The sequence below is a fragment of the Petaurus breviceps genome, unplaced genomic scaffold, assembly GCF_028583685.1.
Source record: "Petaurus breviceps papuanus isolate PSGF00001 unplaced genomic scaffold, PetGlider_PUasm1.0 350440, whole genome shotgun sequence".
In the NCBI taxonomy this organism is placed as follows: Eukaryota; Metazoa; Chordata; class Mammalia; order Diprotodontia; family Petauridae; genus Petaurus; species Petaurus breviceps.
The window spans coordinates 21,679-31,685 of record NW_027186215.1 but is presented as its reverse complement, the minus strand read 5'-3'; the positions used below and the strand labels follow the sequence as shown (position 1 = coordinate 31,685).

The 10,007-nt window shown below is 52.6% G+C and overlaps 1 protein-coding gene across 1 annotated transcript in view; it reads left to right on the top strand.

Annotated features, from left to right (window-relative positions):
• Positions 1-2,647: 2,647 nt before the first annotated feature.
• Positions 2,648-10,007, top strand: part of LOC138168089 (protein FAM184A-like) — a gene marked incomplete at its 3' end in the record, with an annotated part of 25,927 nt that continues 18,567 nt past the window's right edge. Inside the window, exons 1-5 of the mRNA XM_069097124.1 lie at positions 2,648-2,754; positions 3,734-3,920; positions 4,221-6,013; positions 6,114-6,209; positions 8,884-9,060. Coding sequence (XP_068953225.1) covers positions 2,668-2,754; positions 3,734-3,920; positions 4,221-6,013; positions 6,114-6,209; positions 8,884-9,060 — 2,340 coding nt within the window. The remainder of the gene's footprint in view (positions 2,755-3,733; positions 3,921-4,220; positions 6,014-6,113; positions 6,210-8,883; positions 9,061-10,007) is intronic.

Sequence of the window (10,007 nt, the reverse complement as noted above, 5' to 3'; positions counted from 1 at the left end):
GATCTGTGTTGGCGTTCCTGAGCTCCTGCTCTCTCATTTCCTCGGTGAGGCAGCCGTTGTAGGTTCAGCTGTTCTCTCTGCCCTTTGGTTTGCTGCGTGGGCCACGAGTTCTGCTCTCATCGCTCTTAAGCTGCTCAGGAGCAGAGTGCTGCGCCCTCATGCTCTCGCACTCCACAGGCCTCTGTCTCCCCAGGCGTCGGTCGGCCTGTTCTCCTTTGTGTCACAGTATGTGTTCATAGGGGCCTGAAGTCCTTCATGAGATCTGGAGGCCACATTTCCTTCTGCTGTTGCTGTTTTGCTTTATCTGTTTATTTTCAAGATCTGAGAAGTTTTTTTCCCCAGACCTTGGTTGATTCCAGGGTTGTCCCCCCTGATTCCCCTTTATTGCTCCCTTTCTGACTCTGCCCCCTTTGATTGTGGTTTCCTTGGAGGTCAGCCTGCTCCCACACTAGGCAGCTCCTGCTAGACCAGCTTTCGTCTCTGCCCCAGCTGACCTGCAGGTGGAGTGCTGCCCAGCCCCCCACATAGCGTCCTCCGGCCCAGCACCAGCAGTTGAGAGAGGAGCCTTGCTTACTGCTGACATCCATGGGGTTGTCCATTGGGACACTGTCCGGCCCCAAGCGGACTTCCATGGTCTGGAGCAGGGCGTGGCACTTGTTGCCATGCAGCCTGAATGCCACCAGGGTGGAAGGTGAGGGAGGAGGCTGGGTGGCCTAGACCATGGAGACGGCTGAAGTGGTTTTAGTTTTGGAGGTATGAGAGGTCTTGGGGATTGGGGAAAATACCTAGTCCTTCATCTTGTGACTCGTGTGACCCAGAAACCCCTATTTTTACCAGTGAGGAAGCTAAGGCAGGCACGGGTGAAGTGACTTGCCCAGGGTCACACAACTAGTAAATGTCTGAGGCTGGATTCCTGGTTCTAGGCCCAGCGCTGTCCGCTGGGCCACCTGGCTGTCTTTTGTTAAATGCTTCTACATACCAGATACTGTGCTGAGCACTGGCGGTACAAGGCACAGCAAAAACTGCTTCCCCCTTCAAGGAGCATCCATTCCAGTGAGAGATGTATGTGCAAACACATACCTAGAGGAGATACATGGGACAAAATGTCAGTCAGTCTCAAGGGGAGACAGTAGTATTGAGAGCAACGGGGCCAGGCTTTCAGGAGAGGGAGGCAGAGGGGAGAAAGGGGTTACTGGCTACGGAGGGCAGCCGGCAACAGTGCTGGGGGAGGAGGTGGGGAATGTCAGGGCTGGTGTCGCTGGATCGGGACAAGTGCGGGGCACGGCAGGTAGGAGGGGATCAGCACATGAAGGGCCTTGAATGCCAAACCAGAGACGTGGGATGGATGCTGTGTAGAGCACAGGGCTTGGTTGTTGATGTTTGAGCAGGTGGCTGGTTGTAGGAAGGTGTCTACCCTAGGGTCAGGGAGCACGAGGTCGTGGAGTGAAGCTGGCTCTGGGATCAGGATGGCGTTATCGATTCCTAGAAGGGGGCACTGCCTCAGATGATGAATTTGGTTTCACCGGATGTCAGTGTGAGGTACCAGTGACATGAACCCCCAGGTAGAAGGAGCCAGCCAGGACCTCAGACTGACCCTCGAGGCACAGTGATGTCCCGGGGCCAGAGAGACCCAGAAGAAGCAGTCTGAGCCGGGGGAGAGGGGGCATCAAATGGGGAAGGTACTCACTGGTCCATTGGCACAGTCAAGAAGATAGCAAGCTGCCTCTTAGACTGGGGGCCGTCTGCCCTTGGGGTCTGGTGGGCGGGCCTGGGCTCAGAGGCAGAGGGAGGTCGAGCTTCACTCACTGCCAGGTGACCCTGGGCACAGCCCAGCCCTCCCGGGGGCTCCCCAGCCTCTGAGGTACCTTCAGGCTCCAAGTTGAGAATCCTGGAGGCTGAAGAGCAGATGGGGAGAGAAGCGTAGGCAGCAGAGGACCCGAACATGCTCCTGAATCTGCAGTCAGACAGAATGAAACCCTGGAGGCTGCCGGGGGCAGGAGGGGTAGGAAGGCCCGGCCTCAGGCCCTTCTGCTTCAGCTTCCTCATCCGTAAAATGGGAGCAGTTTTAGCCCCTACCTCCTAGGGCGGTTGTGGAGATTCATTGAGGGCATGTGTATTTAGGTAGAAGCCAGTGAGTCAGCCTGAAAGTGCTAGAGCAGTGCCGAGGGGTGTTCTTGGTGGGCTGGCTGTGCCTTGGGCTGTTGGAGCCAAGGCGGGATGGCCAAGTGTTGTTTGGGTGCCAGATCCCCAGTGTGGACAGAATGCCACACTCTGCTCTGCTCTGTTGGGTGATTCTCAGAGCAGGAAGGGCCTGTGAGGGATCCAGAGGGAAGGAGCCTGGCACAGGGGCATCCCTGCTGTGAGCTACCACTCTAATGGAGGGGGAGGCAGTCTAGAACCTGGGAGGACAGGGCAGGGGGCTGCCTCCCGTATGTGGGCAGCGGGGCAGGTGCCAGGCTGTGGGCCACAACCTGGGCATGAAGCGGGCACTCTGCCTTTACGAGTCTGCATGTTAACAGTCTGACCTCCTTCTGGGCTGCTGGAGAATCTGTGAAGAGCTCTTGGGTGGGGGGCAGGAAGGGAAGCACATCAGCAGCTTCCACCTTGGACTGGGAGCTCACAGCCCAATCACTTGGTGTTTAGAATAGTGAACTTCTCAAGAGCAAGATGCCAACCAAAGGAGGTTCGTCCTGGCCCCAGGCCCTGGCAGCAGCCCCTCCGCAGTGCCCAGCAGAGCCACCCCACCCCCAGCAGGTACCGTACCAAAGGGCCCAGGGTTGGGAGGCGCTGGCGGCTCCCTGGGACCTTGTCTGAGACCACGCCTGGAGGACACTTGTTCTGCTTGCAGAAGCTCTATGGGGGATCACAGAGTGGTCCTTCTGACTCCCCGGGGCTGGTTTGGGAGTCAGAAGGACCTGCCTGGGATCAGACCCCACATGTACTGGCTGTGTGGCCCTGGGCAAGTCCCCAGACCTCTCCATGCTGAGAGTTCCCTTTCTGTTAGCCTAGAAGATGCCTAGCCTGTGCTGATCTGCGTGGGCAGGTGGGTGTATGGATGGATGGATGGATGGACGGACAGATGGACGGACGGAATGTCCTCATAGATTGCTGGTTCTCTCTCTTCCACTCACCCCCCAAAAAGCTTGAGGTCCTGGTCACTTTGCTCTGCAGGAGCAGAGTTAGCCTGATGCAGATGAGAGATGCTATCTGATGTGCACAAAGGCCCAGTTCCCATATTTAATTTCCAAACAGAATTTCATTCTCCTCCTGACCCTTTTGGCTTGCATTTCATAGTGCTTAAGAACTGGCTAGAGTCCTATTTGTTTCTAGAATGGGACAAGGAGTTCTTTGGTATTAAAATGTGAGAATTGTCTTTGTAGTCCCAGGAAATCTTGTGGCCAGTTGGAAGGCAGAGGGCCTTGTCTGCACCGAGATCACATCAAAATTTTGCCCGAGGGCATTTGGAAACCATTTACTCTGGTTGTCCTCATCTTTTCCATCATCCTACTGAATTTAAGATGATTCTGTGGTGGTGTTGGACCTTTCTTTGTGCTTGTGACTAAAAATTAACTTTATAAACAAAACAGACATGGACACTTTGGGTCTGGCTTGTACTGACTTGTGTTTAAGCAATATTAAATCTGGTGGAATAATAACTGATTATTTTCAGTTAATGGGTAAGTTAGCATATGGGGTTTTTTCCTTGGTTGATATGTAACATTTTATTTTTAAGAATATTGAAGACAAAGAGAATAAGGAAGAACTTTTGAAGAGTGCTGTTCAGGAGGCGTCACACGTGGTTGGAGAGCAGGAAAGGACAATGAGCAGTGTCCAGGAGCAGTCAGGCCTCGATGAGGCCCTAGTCTCATCACAGCAGGCTCCCTCAGGGAAAGACTCAGAAGTCAGAGAGTTAAAACAGGGTAAGCGAGACTATGTTGAGAAGTCCCAGGCACAGCCCCAAAAGGAGGTCTGGAGGCCGCCACAACATCTGAGGTGGGGAATGTTAGAAGAGAAGCCTGATCTGGGAGTCACAGAAGTGAGAAAGGCTTGTGGAGACGCAGTGGGTGGGAAATACAGGAAAGCAGGTGGATGTGTGAGGCCAGGGCCCCCCCCAGTAACAGGCCCGAAAGAGTGGCCGCCACAGAGCCTCGGTGGAGTTAATTTAAAGGATCCACTCCAAGAGTCAGATCTGCATAGAAATGACTTGTGTGCCACTCCAGAGAGCCAGATGGCAGCTTTTCAGAAGGAGAGAGATGAGACTGAGCAGATGGGGAAGGAGATTCTAGAGGGTCTGAAAACAAAGCCCTCTTCTGCAGAGATGTACCTGGATGAAGCTTGGGACTCCAAGGGCGATGAGGGAAGCTGGGCTGAGGAGGTACAAAAACTCAGCTCCCCTGTCCAAAGATTGAATGGGGAGTTGATGCAAGAACCTGAAAACAGCAAAGGCCTACAGCTGGAGCACATCAAGGACATCACTGCCTGGGACACAAAATCAAAACAGTCAGAGCAGGAGGAAAGAGGGTCACTGGGTGTGGTTGGTGCCCAGAGGATGCAAAGTGAGCTGTGCCTCCAGCCAGGACTGGCGCTCTGCCAGGAGCTGGAATATCAAACTGTTCTCAAAAGGTGCAGTTTAGAATCTGAAGAAGACCGAAGTTCAAAACCTGACATGAGTGGGGATGACCCAATGACTGAAGCTGGAACCATTGATGGGGAAGCATCAGTGGAGGGACTGATCTTGGAGGGAGCTGGAGACTTGATGGAAAAATACCTGGTCTGCACTGAACATCAGGATCATTCAGGTGTGTCTGAGACACCTGGATATTTTGACATAGAAACTGCATTACAGAGTAAATCAGAGAGGGAGAGTCTGGGCTTCATTTCAGATGAGCTAATGATTGGCTTTGGTGAAAAAATGGATTTGAATGTTTTGTCAGGAGGAAATTCTGTTAAAGTAGAATCATTTACTGGCCCGGTGACAAATGTAGAGTACGGCAGTGGCTTCTCTCAGGGAGACTTAAGTGAAATCTATGAGTTAATGGATAAAGATAAGGCTTACCTGATGCAGAATTGTGTGAGGTTAAATCAGTTACTTAGGGAAAAGGAATTGGCACTCGGTAATTTCTCCCAGGAGATACAAGAGGCTGAAGAGAGATGGTGGGAGGGCAGACAGAGCCTTCCAACTGGGCCAGACCTGGAGAGGGCAAGCTCGTCATCTTGTGACGAGATTGTCCTGAGACTAGAGGAAGAGGGTGAAAATCAGATTGAACCTGGGGCTGCGGCTGGCAGCATCACAGATTTCGGAGGCCCATTTTCAGCAGTGCCCCATGCTCTTCTCTGGCCTGGTATGTCTGAGGTCTTCCAGGAGGAAGTGGAGAGGCAAGCAGGGATATTACCCTCTGACCCGATGCCTCTTGAGACTCTGCAGAGTCAGGAAGAAGACAGGCTGCAAGGCCAGCTTGGTGCCCACAAAGCCAGCAGCCAGATGTCTGCAGGGTGTCTGGCTCAGAAACCCACCCCGGAAAAGACTCTGCTCCTGGAGCTGGAGACCTTGAAGGCCGAGATGGCTGTCAAGGAAAATCTGTTTGTACAAATTGTCAAAGAAAAAAATACTCTGGAAAAAAGTTTTTCTAAAGATCGGGAAAATCTTGAGAAAAACATACTTGAACTTACTGAGAAAATTAAGTGCTTGGAAAAAGGACAGGGGCATGAAAAAAGAGAATTTGCTGGACGGTCTGAATCTGCTCCTTCAGAGGGTCAGAAACTCGATGCTGAAATAAAGACAGAAGAGTCAGATTTCACGGGAGCAGAAAGTAACCCAGTTAAGCCAATGGTTTCCTTGAAAGATGCCCAGGAAGAGCCAGAGTGGTGGCTCCCGGAGGGGGCGCAGAAAGCTGCCTGGGCTCAGGAGGACGTCCCGTCTGCGCTGAGCGGCCTCTATGAAGAGCAGATGCGTCAGATGGAGCGTCAGCACGAGGCTGAGAGAGCCCAGCTGAGGCGAGAGCACCAGAAAGAGGTAGGCCGGAGGGCGGCAAGGGTTCCTCCCAGGAGCTGGGGATGGAGCTTCTGAACCGACCCCTCCCCCCTCCCCTCTTTCTCCCTCCTCTTATTTCTAGGTGGAGGAGATCAATGAGGAGATGAAAGAAAAGATGACTAAACAGCAGCAGAGGTGGGATGCAGAGCGGAAAGAGCAGATGTGCGCCATTAAGAAGGTACTCCCGGAGCGGGGCTGCCTTTCTCTTGTCGGGGAGCTTTGGCCCTGCCGGCCTGGCGGCTCTCAGCTGCAGAGCCCAAGGGGCTGCAGGTCGGGAGACATCTGTACTCCCAGCATGGGAAGCCTTCCTTGTCTTTTTTTTTTAAGCAATCGGGGTTAAGTAACTTGCTCAAGGTTACACGGCCAGTTATTTCTGGGTGTGGTGCTGAGTGTCTGAGCCCGGGATTCGATCTCCAAGTCATCCGGACACTGGAGCCGGTGCTCTTACTCGCTGAGCCACCTGGCCGCCCCTACCTTCCTTGTCTTTACTGTTTTACTGATGGTCCTTTCCCAAAGAGCTGTTCCATAGAACAGAGAATGTTTTCAAGAATGAAGGGGAGAAAGTTTAACTGAAGGGATTTTTAAGGACTTTGGGTCTGGAGGAAGGGTGGGGAACCTGCAGCCTGGAGGCCACTTGTGGCCTTCTAGGTCCTCAGGTGTGGCCCTTTGAGTCCAAGTTTTACAGAACAAGTCCTTTTATTAAATCTGGATTCAATCAGAGGGCCGCACCTGAGGACCCAGGGGGCCACATGTGGCCTGGAGGCTGCAGGTTCCCCACCCCTCCTCCCCCCTCGGAGGCCCTTGGCCTCTGCCTTCTCTCATCCGTTCTTCTCAGCCAGGCTTGTTCTTGGCTTTTTCAGAAGGGTCACTTCTGACCGTTGGGTGGCGGTTCCCACTTTGATTCTTCTTGTCATCTCTCGTTCTTTTGGCTTGTTTACTGCCATCTTCTAGACTCCTCTCAATCTTTCCACATTTCTCTGCACTTATCAAAGTCAGCATTTCTTAGAGCCCAGCTATACTCTGTTTACATGAGCGGACTGTGGTGTGCAGCCATTCCCCAATCTGTGTGCATTGCCTTTGGTTCCAGATTTGAACAAAGCATAGAAGCATTTACAACAGATAAAAGAGATCATTTTGGTGAATGAAATGGAAAAGTGTCTGTACCAACCACATTAATGCATCTGGGATAAGGAGGGAGGCAGCTGAGGGGGAAAAGAATCTTTATCACGTCTTTCAGATGGGGCTTGGTATCCAAGATATACAGGGAGAGAGCAGACTGGTGTGTGTGTGTGCGTGCGTGCGTGCGTGTGCGTGCGTGTGTGCACCTGTCTGTGTGCGTGCACGTGTGTATGTCTGTAAATCCAAGTCATTCCCCATCAGACGAGTGATTATGAAAAAAGGGCTGTGAAAAATAGTTCTCAAAAAGAATTGCAAATTATTACCTACCACTTGAAAGAATGTTCCAGATTCCTAACAGTGAAATGCCAGTTAGAACAACCCTGATGGTACCCCTAAATAATGGCAAGGTTGACACAGGATGAGAATGGTCGTTGTTGGGGTGCTTATAGGAAGATAGACATACTTTGTTGGTGGAACTGTGAATTAGGGTGAGTGTTTTAAAAGCAATTTTTATCATGCAATTGAGATGACCTTTGAACCAGAGGTTCTAGTGGGAGGCACATACCTCCACATCTTCTATAGGAGAAACATCCCTAGGGATGCCATGTATTTATGGCAAACTTTCTGGCAGCCAAGGCATTATCACTCTTTGGATGCCTTTTTTTGTCCTCAGTGGGATTTTTCACAGTGGATCAGACCTGGGGAGAGTGATTGTTTCAATGGCGGTCAGCCTGGACTGACAGCCAGAGGGCCAGACTGAACCAAACTAAGGAGGAGACAGACTCTCTTAATTCCTGGATTCTCTCCAGTAGAAAAGGAGTATTTAGCTTAGGACGTGTCGTCTGTCCGACCAGCAGTGCTGAATTTGCTGTCAGTTCTTTCGATCTTCCTCTTTCTGGACATTCTGCTTTCTTGTGTATTTGCTGAAGCCCTTCCTAGGTTTTGTGGTGGTGCTTGTGAGGACGAGATTGCTTGGTCCTTAGTGCTGGTGTCTCAGAAAGTCAGAGGATCATGCTGGCTTTGGCTTGGACCCTCCCACCTGTCTGAGCTTATTCTGGGGGCAGCTCATTTGGGGTTTGAGAGTGGTGGGTTTTCTGGTCAGTGACGACATTTGGGTCTCTTTCCTACGTTGAATCTGTGACGTTTTTTCCTCTTTTTCCCCATCCCAAGCATTTCAGAAGTCGGGTCCTTTTGCAGTAGTGGGATAGTAGGGTTGCGGTTAGTGAAGTGATAGGGCCGGGGACACTCTGCCTGCAGCTGGCGCAGTCTTTTCGTCTTTCTCGTTGTGGGGCTGGGGTGGAGTTTGGAGACAGAGGCTTCCCCCTCTGCGCGGTTCCTCCATCAGAGGGCGGATGGACTAGAAGATGCTGTGGCTGGTGCTCAGCCCTAAGTCCAGGACCCGACGGTGACTTTAGGGTTTGCGCACAGTGTTTTGCCATGGCTGTAAGCAGATCCGTGTCATGAGAACATGAGGTGACATGGCGCTCTGTTGTTGGTTGTGGCCAAGCATTTTATGTGTGTTTGTAAGCAATGAATGTACTTGCTTCCTGACGCTTTTTTGAGCCTGTGTTGACTGTTAGCTTTCTTTTTTGGAGTTGTCTTTGTCAGGTTTTAGAGGCAGGGCCATACAGAAACAGAGACCACGGCTATAGGAACTGATTGTTCTTGAAGCTTTGTATCAGGAGGCCTCTGTCCTGGGCATGCACAGTGATGGGCCTCGGTTTTCTCTCCAGATCCATGAGCGAGAACATGATCGTGAGATGGCGCAGCTGATTTCTCAGCACAAGGAGGAGATGAAGCAGCTCCGAGAGGGCCTTCGGAGCCAGCACGAGCAGGGGATGGAGGAGCTTCAGCAGCAGCTGGGTGCGCTCCACGAGGCAGAGATGCAGCAGGTCCAGCTCCAGGCGCAGGCAGGTTTTGGCTTTCCCTTGCTCCCGCCGAGCGCAGCTCCGATGGGGGACTCCTGGGCTGGTAGCTACCTCCTTGGTCTGGGACTCTGTAGGCTCTCTGCAGAGGGCCGCCGGGGGCCGGGGGCTAGGGGCCTCTATCCCAAGGAGCCTCCCCTTGGCCCACCCCCAACAAGTCTGCATCGAGCTTTCTCTTCCGGACTGGAGCTCCAGGCAATGAGGTCCTCCCACCCCCCTTCTTTAGGGAGCTTTCACTGCTTTCCTGACATCAGCCCCCAGTTTACCTTGTGGCATCTTCTGTCCACCTTCTCACTCTGCCAGCAGGTGCTGAGTGGAAGAAGTCTGGTCTCTCCTCCACGTAGCACCCTCTTTTTCTGGTCTGATCTCACATTCCTCCTTTCTTTTGGCCTCCAATCCTGCTTTTCTGGCTTCCTCTTCCATCTTTTGACCTGGATGTCCTTGAGGCACCTCAGACTTTCCCCCTGCCCTCCCTCCCTCTTCAGGAAGGCAGGCACGAAACAGCATTCCAGACTTTGCTGTTCCTTTGAGGTCACGTCCGCCATCTCCTCAGGCTCTCGAGGGCGGCCCAACTCCTTCCCACCTGCTGACCAGCCTTGTCATTTCTGCTTTGGCTGCATCTTGTGGGCTCCCGCACACAGACGCTTCTCCAGGGCAGACCTTCCTCCCTGGTGCCGGGAGCACCAGGTCTCCTTGCTCAGGGGCTCTTTGTTAGCCCCAAGATCAAAGAGGGTGTCCCCTTCCGAAGCCCTTCCTGACTGGGCCTCCTCCAGCCTGGCCAGCCTTCTCACACTCGGCTCCTGGCCAGAGAGGCTGCGTTTTCTCTTTGTGTGTTTGTCTGCCCGACTCTGCTTGAAGCTTCTCCAGGACAAGTACTCTGTGTGTGTGTGTGTGTGTGTGTGTGTGTGTTTGTGTGTGTGTGTGTGTGTGTG